Source organism: Egretta garzetta, unplaced genomic scaffold, assembly GCF_000687185.1.
Source record: "Egretta garzetta isolate BGI_Z169 unplaced genomic scaffold, ASM68718v1 scaffold151, whole genome shotgun sequence".
Taxonomy (NCBI): domain Eukaryota; kingdom Metazoa; phylum Chordata; class Aves; order Pelecaniformes; family Ardeidae; genus Egretta; species Egretta garzetta.
Genome location: NW_009258615.1, coordinates 3,812,794 through 3,833,286, shown reverse-complemented (window position 1 = coordinate 3,833,286; position 20,493 = coordinate 3,812,794). Strand labels below are relative to the sequence as shown.

The 20,493-nt window shown below is 36.4% G+C and overlaps 2 protein-coding genes across 3 annotated transcripts in view; one reads left to right on the top strand and one right to left on the bottom strand.

The window, feature by feature from the left end:
* Positions 1–5,336, top strand: part of KCNIP4 (potassium voltage-gated channel interacting protein 4) — a 231,264-nt gene extending 225,928 nt beyond the window's left edge. For both annotated transcript variants that reach the window (XM_009648034.2, XM_009648035.2), the window contains one exon: positions 5,289–5,336. In XM_009648034.2, coding sequence (XP_009646329.1) covers positions 5,289–5,336 — 48 coding nt within the window. The remainder of the gene's footprint in view (positions 1–5,288) is intronic.
* A 3,007-nt stretch (positions 5,337–8,343) lies between these two features.
* PACRGL (parkin coregulated like) lies at positions 8,344–17,595 on the bottom strand. The gene is made up of 7 exons (XM_035903499.1): positions 17,446–17,595; positions 15,841–15,908; positions 14,694–14,784; positions 13,414–13,548; positions 11,641–11,748; positions 10,572–10,652; positions 8,344–8,400 (listed from the first exon to the last, which is right to left on the bottom strand). Exons 1-7 carry the CDS (start codon positions 17,584–17,586, stop codon positions 8,344–8,346), a joined length of 681 nt encoding a protein of 226 aa, XP_035759392.1. The 5' UTR covers positions 17,587–17,595.
* Positions 17,596–20,493: the final 2,898 nt, after the last annotated feature.

Genomic DNA, 20,493 nt, shown 5'->3' with positions numbered 1-20,493 from the left:
ATTACAGCCTGTTTTTGCTCCTCTGCCTTTCTGAAACTGGCTTGCTCTCAGACCAGGAGATGATATGAGGAAAGATAAGTTGTATTTTCAAAAACTTAAGGAACTGCTGTTAGTTTGTCAGTTAAAAAATGCAAGAAAAGGAATCCTGATATAGTACAAAATAATGATGACAAGTCTTTGGCATGATTAGAGGTTGTTATGTACTGTAAAGTGTCATACTAGACTTAGTGATAAGATAGGCTTGATTGCATTATGAAAAATGATGTGGCAAATAAAACCAATGCTATTTGTTACAGTGAGAAATATGCAGAATCATAGTAGCAGGCTGCTGATACCACAGCCTTGTCCAGGCTGACTCTGATTAACACAAAGCTGATGCAGACCAGCGATGTAGCCTGTGTGTATCACTTCTTATCTCCTATAGCAAGAAGAGAATAGTAGACAAGAGATGGGAGAGAACAAGCCTAGCAAGATAAATGCAGTTAGTGACAAAGAAGCTCTACAATTGGTAAATTTTCATATGCATTTGCAGTTATTCTTTGGGATAGCTCTCATGAGCACAGCTATATAGTAAGTGATTCTCTGACTGATTTTAATCCACTGATTTGGGGGGATGAAAGAAAGACAACAGCTCTTCTCCCTGTGGCTCTGCTGTATACCCTTAGCAATGGGTACTGGATAGTGTCTTATCTGTTGGCAGTGCTGTATTGCATTGACCGCAGTTCCAGCTTGTCAGTCTTGTTCAATATGAATGAAAGGCATTTGCTCTGCTCAAGCAGAGTGACCATCAGAAACAGAGATGAGGTTTATTTCCCAGCTGAGGGCTGCAGAATTCAGGAAATTCAAGGAAAGATTACTCTGGATACGACAGCCATAATGGTGATGGGCTGAGTGATTAATTTACAAAGAAAATATGTACCTTCAGTAAGGAATTGCCTGCTCTCCTTTTCTAAAGGGATCATTTTCTCAGTTCTGTTAGAATATGTCTTATTTACCTCTTCTGAGTATTCAGAATACATGTGAGGGAGATGCTCTCCAAAGCGCTACATGACAGAGATACCATTCTCATCTTGCCACTTACTTCTTCAATTGCTTTTAACTTCAAAGGTGGCAATGTTTTTTTTTTTTATACAAAAAGTATCTCACTGCCTAATTTTTTGTCTCTCTACCTAGAAAGACCTGTTCTTCTATTAAGACCTCTGAGCTGCAAAGTGTGTAATTCATGTTTATATCAAGATTTGGTTTCAGATACGAGATTTGAGGTTAGGATTCGATCCAAGTCCTTCAAGAAATTTGATTCAGGAGTTAACATGGCTTCAGCCTTTTCAGGATTACATGTTTCATGAAGGACAATAGTGGCCACTTCCTTTTAAGAGACAGCTGTAGGAAATTTTTTAATATCCTAATGGGTATGAGACTGATCTAAAAAGGCAAGGTTCAGGTTCCTTTCTTTCCTCAGCATGCAGTGTCACATCACTGCAGGAGCAAGGAATCTCATCTTTCATGAGCATTTAACAATTCCAGAAGCAAAACTAAATGACCCTGTGATCTGTCCTGTAGTAAATCTGCCCGTGCTTTAGACCTGCCATGCAATATTTCTATGTTTTCCGTATGTTCTTGTGTTGCAGAAAAACAGTGGTTATCATTATTGCCCTTCATTTTGTATCTCTTTTCCAAGCTGTAAAGTACTAATTTGTTAAATTTTTCCTCCTAGGGAAACCAGCCCACACCTTTAATCACCCTTGACCCTTTCCCTAGACCACTGCTAGTTCTACCATTACTTTTGGTTTACCAGGACCAGAACATTCCGGACAGGGGCACAGCACACCTGCTGCTCCCTAGGCTTTGATAGCTATGGAGGCTTCCTCAGCTGCAAACCCTCCTTTGGCATTAAGGCTGATGTTAGAGCACATCTGCTCAAAACCTTCCCTGCCAGTTTGCATAACCAGTGACTGTACCTCTGACCTTGGAATGGGACGGCCCATTGATGAATATGGCAGCCAGCATTTGGCGTACCTGAAAATACGCTACAAGTATACAGAGGATATGTTTGCCAGCCCCTAGGTTCCAGATCAAGCTGTGAGATTAGAGTCAAAACAATGCCAAGAGACAAGTACTACAAAAAAACCCTCAACCAAACTCTAAAGCTCAGATCCCCTCCTGTCTGCATCTTAAACCAGACTAGATGCCTGTTCTGCCAGGGAAAGGCTGCCGGAGCCTTTTCTTTGAATGCTTTCTCAGGCCAGAGTTGCCGGCCTCTGAGAACTGCCATTCCTCTTATTTTGAGTTGGAAGACAAGTTAGTGGGTCTTAGAAGTGCATCCCTTTTACTGGTGTTTTGTCCTAACTAAGGAAAGTGTGGCATGCTTACTTTAATAGCAAGAAGGAACAGCAGTGCATATTTGAATACAGAGGCTCTGCTTTATGTTCCTGGGGTAAGTTCCTGAGATTTATTTTTTTTTATAGCATCGAGATCCTCTGGTGTGTTTTTAAATACTCATTCTACACGTGTGCCTTTTTTTAAAATTACCTCCTTGTGCTGAGTGCTGGTTTGGCACAACTACCAATGCAGTAGCACCGTATAGCCTATGGTATACAGCAAGTTCAAGACTCTTAATTCACAGCCCGAATTCAAAGAATGGCCTGTCCATTCACTAAGAGTTAAGCAGGTACAGAGGGAATTACAGAGCATCAGACTTTGAGCGTGTTCTTCTTGGGTCACCACTGGGTATAAGGGTATAATCTTTGCCCATGGAAGTGAGGACAGCAAAGGTGCTTCCCCCCATTCTCCCTCTGTCTTGGACTGGGTATGTGCATGACCTGATTCCCCTGCCCTCCCTACCCCATGTACCTGTGGGCTTGAATGCCAGCCTGCCATCCACGCTCCAGGAGCCTCCCTGCTCCCACAGGAGAAAGGGACTGTCCTGCCCTAGGTATGCTGGACCGAGACCCAGGAAGTGGCTGCTGTCTGTGCTTACCAAACAGCAGAGGTGGGTCTTGGGAAACAACAGTGTGGCTAAGTCAAGGGCAAGGCGCTACCCAGCTCCTCACCTGCCTCCTTTCACTGCTCGGTGCTGGTGGAAAACGGTCTGACTTGGGCATTGCTTCACATCGACAGCAGCATCATGAAGAACAGAGTCATAGGACTAAGGTGTGCGTAGGTGAATGTCAGGGTGAATGACTTGACTTAAAGCTCCTTCTGATAATGATAAAAAGGCATCTGGGATAGATACTTTCTGCAGGAGTAACGCATTCCATACACAGTGCTGATGGGTCTGGGCTAGCCTGAAAACAAAGTAGCCATCTCAAACGTCAGTAGGAAAAACCTCAAAGTTGGCTTGAAGTTAGGTCAGATCTGGCAAAGCTCATTCATCCATGTGTTGTGCTTCATATGTACTAACGGCTCCTGCTGTCTTGAGTTAGGAATCATTAAACAAAGTTATTATGAAAAACTGTTTAGAAAAATGTACTCAAAAAAAAAAGGCAAATGAGAAAGATACAATTGCCAAAGAATTCTAATGCAAGCATCACCATGTTCCAAATATTATGACAAAGCTATATTTTCTTGTGAAGACTCTTCCCATTTGACTGGCTAAAGGAGGGGCATTTGGAAGTCTTCTGTATAGAAGCAGTAAACTTCAGAAATACGAAGCTGAGTTTAGAAAACTACTAGTTTCATTAGTGATGATACATCTATTAGAAAATTGGTAGGAAGTGTCAAAACACTGTTTCTAAATAAAGAACATGTTGGTTGCTTTGCACGTTTGCTGAGCGTAGTTGCCAATGTATATACAAAAGCATCTGTAAATAATTAAACAACAAATTATTCCAGTTAAATCAAACTTTAACCTTACATTAGTCAGTGATCTTCAGTGTTATACTGATGACTCAAAACAACGCAGAGGGAAAAAAATAGTTTATTTTCATTTCCAGTAATTTAATATAGTAAATTTGCTATACAAACTTTTTAAGCATTAACCTACATAACAGATTTTTTTGAAATTACATACCATTGCTTTCATAAATTAGTTTATCAGCACAAAATAGTGCACAGATCAGTTCTTACAGCAACATCACTTGAGATGACATATGGAATCAAAGACGAAAACACCACTGTGCATGTTTCATAACATAAATGAAGACAATTATTCAGACTTGTCATTTTCTACAAAGCAAATCACCTGCTAGACTGAACAGTGAATAATTTAACTGGAAACAGATATGTGTTACTGGATCATTAATGTACCGAAGGCCTATATACCTATCAGTAGTGGAGAATACTATGAAATAATCGAAGAAGTGGGGGTTTTTATGCCTCTCTCATGGAACATCCTAAAATATTCTATCAAATTCAGTCTTTTTATTCACTAGAATTAAAGGTGGCTAGGTTATCTCTCAAGAAAGTACCAAATGGTGTGCATTCAGATTAGAAAAGATCATTACAGTGGAGACCAGCAAATGATAAATGGGCCTGTAATATACTCTTGTATTGTATGTATATTGTATCGTGCAACCAACTGTTGATCCAGAAGTACCACCAAATATGGGCTACTACAAGTAAACTTTTTTCTTCTGTACACTGCAAGGTAAATATTATGAAAATTATTTTTTCCTGACTGATGTGCTAAGAGTTATTTACTGATAAAAACTGGAGTGCAGTGATGCATCAGTAAGCATTATGCAGAACTTGGAAGCTGAAGGTTTTGTTACCTACCTAATACAAAGCAGAAGTAGAACTGGCAAGCAGTCAGCATCTTTAACTGTGAACACATGAAAAATCTGAGCTGAGGAGTCAGAGGGTGTTGCGGTGATATTTGTGGAATTGACTGATGCACACTTAAATCTATCTTATTTTAGAGTCAGCCCTAGCTATGCAATATGATGCCCTAGAATTGCAAAAAGGCTCCTGTGTACGATGCACAGGACTAGCAATTTCATGTATGGATTCACGCTTCAGATGCAACAATTATTCCTTGAGTATTTATTGTCCATATGTATTTTGTTATACTGGATATAAACTTATAACCTGTGAAATACTGCAGTCTTAATTTTCTTAACATGCTATTGCATTCTTGACAGCATAGTTCTGGTTTAGTTAATATATACAAAAAATATTTAAGCATAGGTCTATTAACAGCCTTCTTCTGCTAACAATTTCTCCAAACAAGCTGAACAATAATGTTGTCATTAACTAAAATACAGTTAGTTCTACCCAATTTCACTATAGATATTTGTCAACTGCATTTGTAATGGTGTATGATTTTTGGTTTTTTGTTGTCTTTTTTACAGGATGAGAATATAATGCGATCCATGCAGCTCTTTGAAAATGTGATTTAATGAAGACATTAGGTCTACAACTAATGGACAAATATGAGCTATTCTGCAACGTTATCTAAAAGATGGATTTCCCACTTTATCATAAATAAAATTACTCAGCTTTACACTGAGACATGTATCATGCAATTAAATTTTTTACTATAAACTTTTGCCCAAAAAACCTCTAAATCATACAATTTAGCACTTCGACAGTGGCTACTTAGTTAAAAACATTGTTCTGAAAAGTCAGGTTTTTACTCCAAACCCAAACAAAAAAAGACCTGACATTATGCAGCTTTATTATCGTTCCAACCCCTAGATAAAATAGATACTATTGTAAGGAGATTAAATAAATACTCTTAGTTTTGCTACTCATTTGTACTGGATTAAGCTCCAGGTGTTTGAGTGTATTTCTTAAATCTTAGCTTCTAATTTATCCAGAGGCATTACCATGTATTTTCTTTTCACATTTGTATGGTGTAGTCCTCACTTTTTGAGTAATACTTTGAGTTAAAGTGCTATAATCAATGTGCAATGCACATCTTGCTGCAATTGCCTTCCACCTTCATCTTGCTTTTCTCTTAAAAAAAAAAAAAAAACCAACAAAACCCCAAACCTAACAAAATAGATAGCTTGAGAGGAAGAACTGTTTATAGGAAGAAAAAAAAAAAAAAATAAATTGCTTATAGGTGGATTTACTCCCTGACAAATACAAGTAAGCTTCTATCAATCAGTCACACTTACCTAGTAAACCTGCATTTAATTTATCATGACATGAGCATTGGGAGTCCTATGTACTGTATTTATAATTCTTCTTGGACATGTCCACAAACTTCTTTGCTTAAAATTAAGGATCTTCTGACTTCGAATTTTTGATGAAGAAACCTTAACTGGATCCTAACACTGTTTTCATGGGTACGTGTCTTTCTGCCTTTAATGAAGAAAAAGGCATGAACGTCCTTTGAAACTTCCATCCCACTTCAGTGCTCAGAATGGATATCACTATCTACTACTACTAACTGTTAGACAGGCTAACATCTGTTTCAGCTTTTTGTAATACCTTTAATTAGGAGACTGAATCAGAAAAAATTGGAAACTTCAGCTGTATTATATCATCTATATGTGATAACTGCAGTACATTTTTTTAGGATAATTTCTTCATTAAGATTGGAGCTACCATAATTCTGAACCCAGAAAGATTTTTCTAAAAAGGTATGTACCTACAATATAATACTGGCCCCAATCCATGTAATTTTTAAGATATATTGTCCACAGAGTTTATGCCAATACTTTAAAAATAGGTGAAATGCGATCAGAGATAGACCACTCTTCATTGTGACATTGCTGCAGAAAGGCGATTAAAGAAGTAGAAAGAATATTGCAAGCATTCTTTTGCAAAAATAAATCAGGTATCTATTCTGGTGTAGAGATGGGATGTTAGAGGCATGTTGAAGGCTGCTCTGCTATCACCAGTGTAGGATAAGAGTAGTACAATACATGTACACCTGAAATCTGCTGTAGCGTGTTTGTGTAAACTAAATGTGCACATTTTGTAAAAAAAAAAATAAAAATAAAGTAAACATGAAGAAAAACAAGCAGCATGATCAGTTTTTTGAGTTTTTAAACAAATACTTGTATTTCTTCAAATTAAACATTTTTGCCCACAAAATTAGGGTTTTTCTAAAAAACTTGAATACATGTATCTTGACTTAGCACAGCTCTGATCTCAGCAGAGATCTTAGCACAGTCCTGAAGTAAATTTAATTTAGCCAAGCAGTGGTAATTTACCATAGATTCTGAAATTGCTTTCACTTGACTGACTTTTTTAATACTCTCTGCCACAGCATCTTTTGATGACAAAAAAAAAAAACCAAAAACCAACCCTTCCAACAGCTTTAAATTCTGGAATTGAATTTCCCTCAGGGGAAAAAGTTCTATGGCAAGTTTTGTTACTTCAGACAGTTCTCCCTCAAATACTCTTAACAACATGAACCCTGAACAGTATTTACTACAGGACCTGTTAGGGATTATTTTGCAATCAAATTCAAATACGTTCACGGACAAATGCTGCACCCTACAAATCTTGACAGCCAGGTAAGCTGGCTTCTGTAATCTTTTTATTGTCTTTAACTCATATTTTTTTCATAGCTTCCACATTCAGAAGTTTATTAGCTTATCTGGAGCTGACTTCACAAGCAAGTCCCAAGCTTATCTGTGGCATTGCAGAACTCAGTGCAAAGGAAGCACAGCGTAAATGCTCCAAAGTTGCCTCTTACATCTAGCTCACATTCAGTAGGCCCAAAGCTAACTGGAGCTAATTAGTTGAGCAAAACCTAGGCCATGGCTCCATGGAGCAATCTGATGCCTGTGCACTGTATTCTCCAGAGCCTCTCTAGATTTTTCAAAACAATGCACTGAGAATGCACTGAGCAAGTTCAGTTTTGCACCATAGGCTACCTGTATAGTGTGTTCAGCTTCGTACCTTTAAAAGCTGACTCTCAAGAAGTTTAGGTGAATTCTTGTAGTTCCACATCTAACCCAGCAAGTCCTGATGAACCCAAACTGCATCCATCTGTGCCTGTGGCACAAATTAAGTTACATGTTTCAAAAGTGGGTATACAGATATAATTTAATACCAAGTTAGTTACTATTTAAGTAATTATAGCCAAATAGTTTTGCATCACATAAATGTACAAAACATACTAAGCACTGCTGATCTATTAAAGGAAATTGCAATCTACAACAAAGTAAGAATTTATATTTACTCTGCTTTTGAAATAATAGCAAATTAGTCAATGTCATTTTAGGCACAATGCATATGCAAATAGCAGCCAATAAAGAAAGGATTATTTTAAATAGTCTTCTATAAGTACATATTCACAAGCTGACTTTTCCCACTCTCCATCATACTGAAGAATTATGATTATTTTAAGATAATATATCATACCCCAAATAAGTGTCCGTGATGTTCACAGGCAGTTTCTTTCCAAACTTCAACTTACATTACAAATCACTACAGTTTTCTTGATCAAGAAGAGATAGAACAATAGGTTGGAATTTTAGATTTGATGATAGTCACAGTTGCCTGTTGATAAAAATAAATTTAAACAAAATTAGGAGCAGTAGCACCATGTATGAGAGTATTCATATAGTCTCTATAAATAGTATAATTCACAACATCTACTTAGTTATCTTTGTTATTATCAAACAGTAGAAAACTAGAAAGTTAGTATTTGTTGAGAAATTTACTATCAAAAGGACTGAAAATAATGAACTGAAAAAAATGGAACACTGAAAAAAATGGAGCTGAACAAGCCCAACTCTCTCAGCCTGTTCTCATTGGAGAGGTGCTCCAGCCCTCGGGATAATTTTTGTGGCCCTCCTCTGGACCCACTCCAACAGTTCTCTGTCCTTCTTGTGCTGAGGGCTCCAGACCTGGCTGCAGTAAGTTCATTAGTTGGATTATATAATATTGCTTGTAATCACAATTTAGCAGTTTGTTTCCAGTTTTATGCTTTATCTTATTACAGTATTTTTTAAAGACACACAGGAAGACCTACTCACAAAACCAGTAAGAGCACAAGAAGTCAGGGTACAGACAAGAATTAGAAATGAATGATTCACTGAATTAGTTACATTACCTACACCTAAGTTTTCAGAACATCAAGATGAAAGGTTAATTTTCCTTTTCTTGTCTCACTACATATAAAGAAAAAAAAAACTCTCATGCTTCTTTATTTGTCATGATGTTTTTCAAGTCTGTAACACAAACACTGCTACTGCCCTTAAATGAATATGAATGGGGAAAAAAAAAAATGAAGTGGTATGTACCAATTATTTGGGTGTCTACTGATTAAGGCACACAAGCTCAGAACTGGTAGACCTATATTTCCAGTCCCTACTCTTTAGGTTATTCCTATTCTTTACCAATGACCACTTAATATATTACATACAAGTGTTCACAGGGTCAAGAAAGCAATATTTTTCTCTTCTTGATGAATATCCAATCCAATACTCTCTCACTTTTTCTTCTCTTCTCCTTTCTGCACAACATACAGTACTACAGAAAATGGCAACAGAATGTTCAGCAGAATACTCTGCCATCTATTATTTAAAGCATTTTTTTTATTTAAAGCAATTGCAGATCTAACCTCTGGGTTAACCAGGCTGGGCTGGAACGTGAGTATCTGATTTACTCAGTAAGTGACCTAAATGCTAAGCTATTAGTGGGAATGGTCAGGCATCATCAATAACAGCAAAAAGTATCATTTGGCAAGAGTAAATCCTGTCGAGAAAAGTATTTAGGCTCAGAAAAGGGAACACAAAGCCTACGTCCCAGGCATATTGAAGAAAGACAAATATTCAGCCTGAGTCAGGTGTCAATACTCCAGAAGGGGCCTGAAGCTATTTACTAGTTGACATTTGGTTAATCCCTGGATCACTCTTTGTGGACATCTATCCTACCCCATGGTCTGTACAAGAAGCTCACATGCTTTACTCAGCATAAGCATCTACTTTCTAAGTGCTGCAATGCCTAACTTGGACTAAGAGCTTATATTAGGCATGCTAGATCTTCCCCTATGCAATTAACCCAACTGTCACATAGTTCACACCCTGGTAAAAAAAATGTAGACTTCCTAAAGAAATAGAGAATTCTCAAGAAAGAACAGCATCTCATTTAACCACTAAGTCTGCATAAGCTTCCCACCAAGGACAATAAAATGTTCCAATCAAATATCATGGGTAGGGAGCCACAGAGATGCACACTTGCTCCCAAAAAGGGTTCTCCTGAATGGGGTTTTGTGTGCTGTGCGAGTCCAGCGATGCAGGTTCTTATGTAGGTATGGATCCCTTGGAATATTTTACTATTTTACTGGAATATTTTACTCCTGTATTTCCTGCTCTGAGATTAAACCAATGGCGAATACAAATTTAAAAGGAAGATTAAAAAAAAAAAACAAACCAGGAGACAACAAAACCTAGCTGGCAGACTAGGATTACCCAGAGTAGATTTACTGTCATTTCTATTACTACTCAGTACATCAAACAGACTAAACCAACTATTTTACTATGAACTGGGACACAACTCTGCTGATTGCCACAGTGCAAAATCCTGTGTTATGCAATAAGAATAGTTCTGATGTAAAAATAAGCAGTTTTCAGAATGTTTTTAATCTGAAAGCCAGAGATGGAAGTTGTTTTGGCAAAATTGCATTCAAATGTGCAGATTACAGCATAATCATCTGGTCAACTCACCTTTCCACCATATTGCTCCAACTTTTGTAAAGCAATGGTAATTTTTTCTCTAAATTTCTTCTCCATTAATCTCCTTGAAAGCTATTGGAAAAGTAAAATAAAAAGTTTTGTTGCACAACATAATACAATATAAGCAAAGGGGCCAATATAATTTCATTTATTACTTTATTTCATCTTGTCTTTGGAAAAATAAAGCTGAAAAGAATAATCACTTTATAGCTTGTAACTGATGTCAAAGTATGGAACTCAGTCAAGGCAAAAGGTATATAATATTAACTAGTGAGAAACTAAAATTCAAAGAAAGCTCAACTGTTAGCCAAAAAAATATTTATTTTTTTTAGCAAACAAATTTTAAAGAGGCATGAACCTTAAACAAAAGGTCATTCTTAAAATGCTGTCCACATGAAAAGTTAACACAGTTTTCACATGCACTGAAAGAGGTTTATTACAGTGAAAATACTTTAAAAAAAAAAAAAAAAACCAAACAACTGCAATTTCTCTCTTCTGCATTGGATGTCTAAAAGGTCCTTTTATTTTGCTGTAAAAGTGCACTTTGGCAGCAGACTAAACGAAATCATGAAAAGCCTATCTGACAGAGGAAGGATGTCTACAGGGGACTCAGTATAAAAATACTTTCCACGATCCCACTCTGAGTTTATTTAATGAAGACTTCCTTGTGCAGAATTCCCATCTTAAAGAAGTGGAAATATTTGCTTATGTTAATTTATTGAAACTTTCACAGATATTTTAAGAGATTCACACCTAAAATGCAAAACTCATGTTGCAATAAACATAAACTTCCCTCCAAAACATAGCATCTATTTCACCTCAGGCTTGAAGCTGGATCTTTTTTAAATAGTAGAGACAACACTTTCATTATTCTCCAACTTACATTAGCAACACTCTTTGGACCTTGCTAGAACTTTATATGGCTTACACAGAGGAATATGTGAAGCAATGCTTTTCATGGAACTGCTGAGTCCTCCACTGTACCTGTGCAGATATTATAGTAAACAACAAAAATACCATGAAAATACAGATGATTTTTTACTATGGATTAAAAACGTACATTTGTGAGTAGATGCTTAAGATGATCATTAAGAGATGGGCCAACAACAGCACTCAGTTGGACTAAAGCGTCCAATCCCCTTCCAAATACTTCGTCATCTGAATGGGCCTTCAGAAGGGGGAAAAAGAAAATCCTGTCAGTAATATTCAGACAAATGCACAGGTTCTTCAAAACTGCAATCTCTACATTATGATTGTATATACTATTTTTCAAAAATTAAAACTCCCGCACAACTGCTAATTGTTATGTTACAAGTTTAGATATACAAGTACAATATGACAGAATATTAGTATCTAGAGGTAACATTTAATGACAGAAGTACATTTTTAATGTAGAAAACGAAAGTATTCACAAATTGTCAGTGAAACACTTGCACTTCTTCTGAGACAAGGAAACTAATAATTTATTATTGATGAAATAAAAGAATTCAGCAGGCAAACCAGTTTACTACGCCAACAATTTCAGTGCTTCACAACATATTAGAAAGAGCCCTTCAAATGCTGATATGTTGAAATTGGGAGACAACATTTTTGTTACAAATGTAATGAATTCAGGGTAATTTCTATGTAATTCATAACAGTAATTCTTTGTTGAAGAAACACAGGAGCCAACGACTTTCTGGCTCAACTAATTTAGTCCCCTGCCAACTACAGATTTGTCACCTGCCAGCAATTATCAGGCTTTTATCTACTTCTAGGGTGCTTTGTCATCTTTATTATTCCCATGGGAAGGTTATTCTATACACGAGTTCTCTAATGGTTTAGTTATCTCACTCTTCCTTTAGCAAAGAAATTGATTCATGACAATTTATTTTATACTTGTACTAATAGTGACCTTTATTTAAAGAGTTATTTTTCTGACATTTGGGCCCTGAACATTTTTTTTTAATCAAAAGTCATCGACTGATTGTGCAGTAGAAGGTTTAACAAGATTTTATACCAAAACAGTGCAACAGTGGAAATTAACAGACTAATAACAGTCACTGGACGAGCAGACAAGAATATTTTTTCTAGTTTTGCCCTCCAAACTAAACTAAAGATACTGATAACAAACAATTCTGATCTTCAATTACACCTCTCATCTGAGATCACAAAGAATTTTCAAACTTTCAGCCTATAAAACCAGTACTGAAACACAGCTAGATTAAAGGACAGCAAGTAGGTGAACCAGAAGAGGGCTCTGAAATATATGAAAAAGATGCAAAGGAGATTACTTTCAAGGCCAATACTTTTATGTCACTTTATTTTCTGAAGGAGTAGAAAAAGCATTTTAAAAATGGAGAATATGACCTCAAACATTTTAACTGTATTCTTTGCTTTTCCTCGTTGGCACATTCTACTTCATCTTTGTAGCATGTTTTGAATTTTTAAATGTAACAGATGAGTGTTTATTCTCACATCTCAATTTTACTTCACCTCAATTTTTTTCCCCATGTTATTATGTGGATGTATAAACCACCACCAATCCATATATTTATTTCTGCTTATATTCAGATCTTTAACAGAACATTTCCACAGAATTTGCCCATAGCTACTGTCATACAGTTATACAAGGAGTTGCCCATCTGAATTTACAGTTAAAGACATATTTAGCTAATAAAACCAAGGCAGGGTTAACATGAGAAAAAGAAACTATTCCCACCCCACAAACCCCAAACCAAAAGCCCACACAATAGATTTATCACATTAAAATTTTCTGTGTAATCCTCACCAGCACAAGAAAAAAAAACCAAACAAACCCACTGAAAATCTCTGCATTAAGAGTAAGACATACCAATGCAGTCTTTAACACTGGAACTAGACGAGGCAACAAGGGAACTGCTTTTTCAGTAGCACCTTCAACCATAAGTAATTCTTTAAAACCCTCCTTTGAAACAAATGTATAGGGATGTTTTGTCTCTCTTAGACCCTGTTTTAAATGTAAAACATGTTTGCTCAACAGTGATTCTTCTTCAAAAAAAAAAAAAAAAATTAAAAAACTTTCACATAGCAGCAAGATAATGTTTAGATTTTATTACATCAGTTCAAAACATAAAATACACTAACTCCACCATGTGGAGCCACTGAGTACAACTCTGCTCACAGAATAGTCTTACTAATACTTATTTTGGAACATTGAATATTAAAACTCACATTATTAATATTGCCAATCCAATCAATATGTGTACTTCATTACCTTTAATCTAACTAAACAAGGTAATTTTTCAACAAGACCATGAACAAATATAGGCAACATTTGTAAACTATTTTTCTACCCTGAAAAAAAAAAAAGAATATAAGGTGAACTATGGAAGGAAAGACAGCCCCCACCACACACACACCCTTCTGCAACACCAAAAACTTGTAGATGCTACAAATATGCACTTCTAGTGAAGACCTGACAGGCAGAAAGCAAAGATTTAAAGACCTATGGCTGAAGTCTTTCTTCTTTCCACAATAGGACCTCTAAGTTACTTTAGGAATTAACAGCTTTTATAAAGATTTAAAAGAAAAAAAAGAGGCCACATCTCGAGTATGTACTTTATTCCATCTGCCACACAGGATTCAACATCTGAAACATATTTGGCGACAAATGTCACAGACAAAGCTGAGAAAGCAGAAGCCTGAAGATAATGTGTAGTATTTCTCTTTCACTTGTTTACAGGATTCAATTTCCCCTGTATTAGTTCAACCTATTGAGGAGAACACTCTTACTTCAAATAGGTAAGCTTTACATACAAAAAAAATCAAACCAATTCTCTTTACAAAAGAACCTGCAAAGCCACAAATGGATTGAAGTATTTCATTCAACAGTTGGGAATCTGAGATGCGGTCTTGTATTTGGCCAGTATGTCAAAGATTAAATAGCTCTCCCTAGCTCTCCCAGAATGCTCTAACTGAAGAACTACAAATGGCAGTGTTCTTGACCATCTTCATTCATACAAGAGCCTCACAAATGTTTTTTTTCATATTTCCCTAGTAGGTGAGCCTAAGTTAGCTAGCTTAGCTTGTTACAGAATGCCATTTACAAATAGGAAATGTCTATGCTTAACTTTGCAAGAAAATTGAGTTTACCTCTGCCAATGTTACAAGAAGTGGATCAAAGGGAACAGTTTCAGGCAGGCATTCCCATTGCAGTCTGTGCTTTACTGAGCCATGCACTAACCTATATAAAGAACAAAGTTTTAACAAATTAACATATAATAATATTTAATTTATTGCTAACACTATTCATTTTAAGTATATCACCAATTGGTTTTCAATATTACTATGTTATATACACAATTTAAATACATACTGCTGTCCTTAGTGAAATATATAATGGTATTTAACAGTACAATTATTATAATTCCCAAATACGACAGTTTTCAAAATTCTACTCCCAATCACACAGAAATCAGAAAACAAAAGTTATAAAAATTACAGATGCCTCTCCTACCAATACAGAAGATGCTCCCTCTGCAAAGTTACTTATTTTGATAAATAGCAAGAAACATTTTCCACAAATAAGAATTGGTAAGGGAAAGCAGTTGAAACTGAAAGAAAATCATATTGGAATTCCTCAGTTATTCCTAAGATACAGATAAAGGTTATGCATTAATGATTATTTTTTACATGTACATACATGTAATAATGATTACTGAAATTTTTGTTAAGTAATTCTGCATTCACTTGACAAAACACTAACGTGCTTATTGTCTAGGAAAATACATAATAGACAAAAGTAACTTGAAATACCATAAACTATTACTTACAGTAGTTTTGTTAATATCTGATATTGCTGACAACTACAGAATTGGAATATTCAAGAAAATGTCATACTACTTACTTCAGATAAAAAAGGACTGCAAGATGTCTACTTACTAAAATGGCACTAACTGTATTATCTTTGTCAGTAGGGAGAAGTAAAGACCATTACATGAAGAAATCAACTTATTTAATGAAAGAGGTTTAGAAAACCAAATCTGCAAATACCTAGATATTCTTTAAAGATGCAGCTACAGTATTAACACAGCATAAAAATAACCCCCAAAATATGACAATTTCAAAGACATGGAAAATTGCTTTCTGCTTTGAGAAGAGTTAAATGTCAAATCTTTTCAGAAATGAATTGAATCAAACAGCCTAACTGAAAGATCAAACATGAATATATGTATTTTAATCTGTGTAATTCTACCTAAGCATAATATATTTAGTAAAAAAATAAACAAACCCAACATACCTGCATGGAATGCCACCTTTAGCATATATAGCAGCAAATGCAGAAGGTGGTCGCGAATGAGCACCAAACTGTGAGGACAGAAAAACCCCAAAATGTTATTTATTCATAACAGTAATGTTTGAAAACTATTTTGAACATGTTAAAACTGCAGCTTACCAAAAAAGGAACTTAGTCACATGATTCTAGAACTAATCAAAAACCAAACTGCAGTTATGGGGTGGAAAACATATATTTGGTATATTTATCAGAAAATTGCTTTTCAGAATTGTCTGGCTAGGAAGTTGTAAAAATAAATAAATAATGTAGAATCAATGCTCTCCTGATGGAATACCCTTGTTTTTTTACTTCCTCTTGCAAATCTTAACACTGAACTCTTACAGGTTCTCTCCTTAACAGATTAAGGACCTTTCACTTCCCTGATGCTCTTATTGTTGTATATTGGTAACATGCAGAAGGCAGATTGACTCCAATTTCATCATGAACCAAGTACAGACAAAAGTACAAGGTGGCAAGATGTGGGAGAAACACTGAATGTTGGGCAAGATGGTATGAGGGCACTGAAAATCAGCACGGAGGTTCATACTGGGTGAGAATCTAGGAAGGACTCACTGGAGAAGGGAACTAGGATCTTCACGGGAGGAAAGCATTCATAAAGTTGTTTTTTATCATATGCATGCTTCTTATGCATATGAACTATGATATTATTAGCATGATCATTCAATGCTTCTTTCCAGATTAAACATCTTATCACAAAGCATATAGCAAGAAATACCATGAAATCTTAATTTTTATCTTTCAAGTATCTGAACCTACATTAACATTTTTAAAATTGTGTGCATGTTTTGATGACTTCTTGGCTTAATTAAGTCATTGCACTACTTGCCAAAAGGTTTCAAGAAAAAAATGCCCACGTGAAAGTATTCAACCTCTGTTTATGGCAAACTAGCACCTCAAAGTACTCTCATGTTTTCCAAAAAGTCTGTGACATTGCTAATCATTTATGGCCCAGCGGTGAGCTATAATTCACCAATTCAAAGCTAGCTCTCCAGGCACCGGACTTATGATAAATAAACTCCTTTCATCAGTCTTCTCCCGAGAACCCAAATTCTCCCCAAAGTATTACATGTTCACAGTACTTGGGATTTTCAAGTAATGCTCATTAGCAAGTAATTTGCTAGATTTTATGAGTTCTAGATGATCTTTAAGATGCTATCTGATTCTTGGTTTCATTGCATAACTGAGATCAGTTCCTCTAAAGAAGCAAGTGCCAAAATTTGTAACTATACCAAAAAAACCCCAACTCTTTTAAACTCTTACCCCTAAATCTCTTTTTTACGTCAAAAGTATATGGAAAATAAAAAAGTTACCATCCAAGCCACAGTTGTACCAAACCTCCTTACTTAAAAAAGTAATAAACATGTTATGCCTTAGGCATTTGAGCTTAGAGATTAAGGAAAGTATGATTAATAACAAAAGCTTAGTTTAGATTTATAAAACAGGACCAGAAGAAGCATGTCCTGCATGTATTTCATAAAGTAAGCAAATTTCTTCCAACGAGAGATCTGTTTTAAACAAACAAATAGAAAACTCATCACCTATACATACAGGATCAATAGTTTTAGGATTCAGCTTGTCACTAGGCTTTGGCTGTGGTTTAATTGCAGGTTCTGGAGAACATGGCAAAGGAGAAGATGTCTTGCTTTTCTGTACTGCAGTCTTTGGTTTTATCTGGATGCCTGATGACATTCTTAGAACATTACTTCCTAGAATAGAAAAAGATTAAAAACATAAAATAGTTTTCATTCCTACATGACAGAATATCAAGGCTTAGAAACCCAGAGTCTGAAGACTGATATGAACAATCAATCAAGAAAATCTGAGTAAGTGTACTAGAGAAGAAATGCTTATTCTTATAGATCCTAAGCAGTGCTCAGGGTAATTTCGACAGTCTCGTCACTCCATCTTTCAAATGCACACATCTCCTAATCCTGCGCTGCTCCCCTTTACTTCTGTACTTTGAGACCTGCAGCAAAAGTGAAATTAGCTACAATCTGCCTTTAGGGTAGCCTACAGAAGTCCGAGCAGCAATGCAGTGCTCAGCAGAACAGCCCAGAGTGAAATAGGCTGGTTGGGTACAGTTACAGCAGAAGACAGTAACGACCTGAGGAATTACCAGGATGAAGGAATGAACACAAGAGCAAGTAGATTCAGGACACAAAAACCAAAGCAGAATCAATAAGAGGAAATAAAAGAAATGTAAAGTAGGAAAGAAAGATCACAGAAAATGAATTTCAATTCCAGTAGGAAGAATGAAAGCATTTTGTTAAAAAGAATGCAAAAATAGCTTTCTATATACATCCTTCAATACAGATTTAGGTACACATATGTTCTAAATGTTAATGCACAAGTTACATGTATTATTATTATGTATGTACATAATTGTGTTAAAATGTCCCTAATAAAAATAATAGCCCACTGCCTACTTAACATACCCAGCCTGACACTGTGATGAATAATACAAATTATTCCTGGGAAAAGACAGGTTTTCAAATGTTAATAAAACTATAAAGTATGAAAATGCTAGTTTTGAATATTATTAATGTTCAGTAATTTATGCTGTGGTGTACTCTGGATGAAAAAAAATTTAGCAAATAAGAAATTATATTCCTTTAGTAATCAAGAAATGGCAACATATAGAAAAGAAAACAATAGGAAGCCCGTTAAATAATACACATAAACAAACATTGCCACAAGATTGAGTAGGGTGCTTGCCATGCAGTCATCACCTTTCAAAACTTGATGACACCTGGTTTTGTCAGCAACATGGTTAAATTCCAAATACTGAGTAGACAGGCAGATTTTTTTTGCCATACTACTTCCACTCCCTCAGGCCTATCGGCCACCCACCCTAATCTCTTGCCAGAATCTTGTACATGCAGTCCTTGTTGTTTAGCTTGGTTCTTCTAATTCTTCCCTCCAGACAGAATTTCCAGTCAGGTACTTTTATCGTTATCTAAATTACTAAATCTTTAGGATTATTTCTGCTTCTAGTAAGAAGTCATAAGGCCCCAGAACTTGTGTAGATATGCTACATCCTTATGACTCATAGAAAGAATTAAATGTAGCAACTAAGTTTTACTGAACGTTGAGAACTACACATAGTAACGGTTAGCAACTTAGCTAAAATAAAAATACAAAGCAAAACTAAAATTGAAAGTTCAAATCAGTACTTCTTGACTGATGATTTAATCAGAGCTAGTGACTGAAATCAGTTCACCCACTGTACATCTTGGTTTCTCTTTCCTACCATTTTCAGAACATGCCTGTCTCTAGTGACAGTCTTTTAAACAGAAGAACTAACATACCACAATTAGACGAAAGTCTCTTCAGAACACACAAAAACTTAAGTGACGCTAGCAGGAACTATTCTGTTTGTAAAATGCAAATCATTAAAGCCAGAAATAATTTGAAGCCCTAAAAGACAAGCAATAACAGAAAGAAAATTTACTGATTTTGTAAGTGCCAGCTTATTATCACAGATGGGTTTATACTATAAAAACACCAGATAAATTCTTGACATTAGCATTACATATCACAAAATAGTGCTAGCAGTGTCAAACTTTGAAATGTACAATTGCTCATAATGTGAAGTCAACTTGCTAATAAAAAGTAGTAATTCAGAAGTAATTCAGATGTATTCAAATCTTTTTCTCTTCCAAGAATTAATCAAGATACATGCCATGGACTTTGCTAAGGTTTAAACTAATGACAAAATCTAGATGTATTTCAAAAGTTACTGGTTGTACCATCAGAGAAAGTAAAAAAATAAAAGGTGTGACAACAGGCAGGAACAATGTTAGCTCTCTGAGACAGAAGTAAAGATTGGAGATAAGGACAGTGATTAACAGTTTTGTAAAAACCGCAACTGATAAAACACGCCTATGTGTTGCCAGAGGAGGAGGTGGCAGAGTGGAAAAAGGACTTTTCATAAGGCGGTCTCAGTCTGCAGGGCAAGATGAAAGGTCTTGTGTAGTCAAGAGCTGGGACTCACGGGCATTTGTAGAGAGATCAGACAGCAGAAGTGTAGTTGTGAATCAAACAAGTGACATACTGGGCTCGATACAGAAGTGAGCCATCCTACTGGCAGATGACAGGCTTCAAGCAAAGGGGAGAAATCCTTAAACAGAAGTAGAAAGAGCACCTTTAAAAGGCATCCCTCAAAGGAGGAAAAGTGCGGCCTAGAGTTTGGGTTCTAGAAGTTGCTTAAGAAAGGCGGAATGAAAGTAAGTAGGCTCCCTTACCCTGGCGAGTGTTAACTCTCCCAGAGTGGAGCTAGGGCACAGAAAGAAAGAGATGAGGGGCATCGAGCACCGTGACCGCCAAGAGGCTCAAAGAGCAAAGCTCCGGCAAGTGACCACTGAGCCGCCGGACCAACCCTCACAAACACCGTGGGACATCAAAAGACCCAGCGAGAGGACGAGGAGGGACACGCGGGCCCCTGTGCCCTCCCCACAGCTCCCCCTCTCTGGCGGGGAAGCCCAGGTCGAAGCGGCCGGAGGGGAGCGCCGGGCCGGTGGCCAGCGGTGTCCCACCTTCTTACGGGCTCCTCGGGAATGGCGGCCGCTCAGCGCCCCGAGGGCTCGCTGCGGGGCC

Coding starts and splice junctions, on each gene's coding strand:
- PACRGL (XM_035903499.1), bottom strand. CDS start 17,586: ATGTCATCAGGCATCCAGATAAAACCAAAGACTGCAGTACAGAAAAGC. Junction 14,785..15,840: donor AAAGGTGGCATTCCATGCAG/GTATGTTGGGTT, acceptor TTCTTTATATAG/GTTAGTGCATGGCTCAGTAA. Junction 13,549..14,693: donor TTCTTGTAACATTGGCAGAG/GTAAACTCAATT, acceptor CATTTAAAACAG/GGTCTAAGAGAGACAAAACA.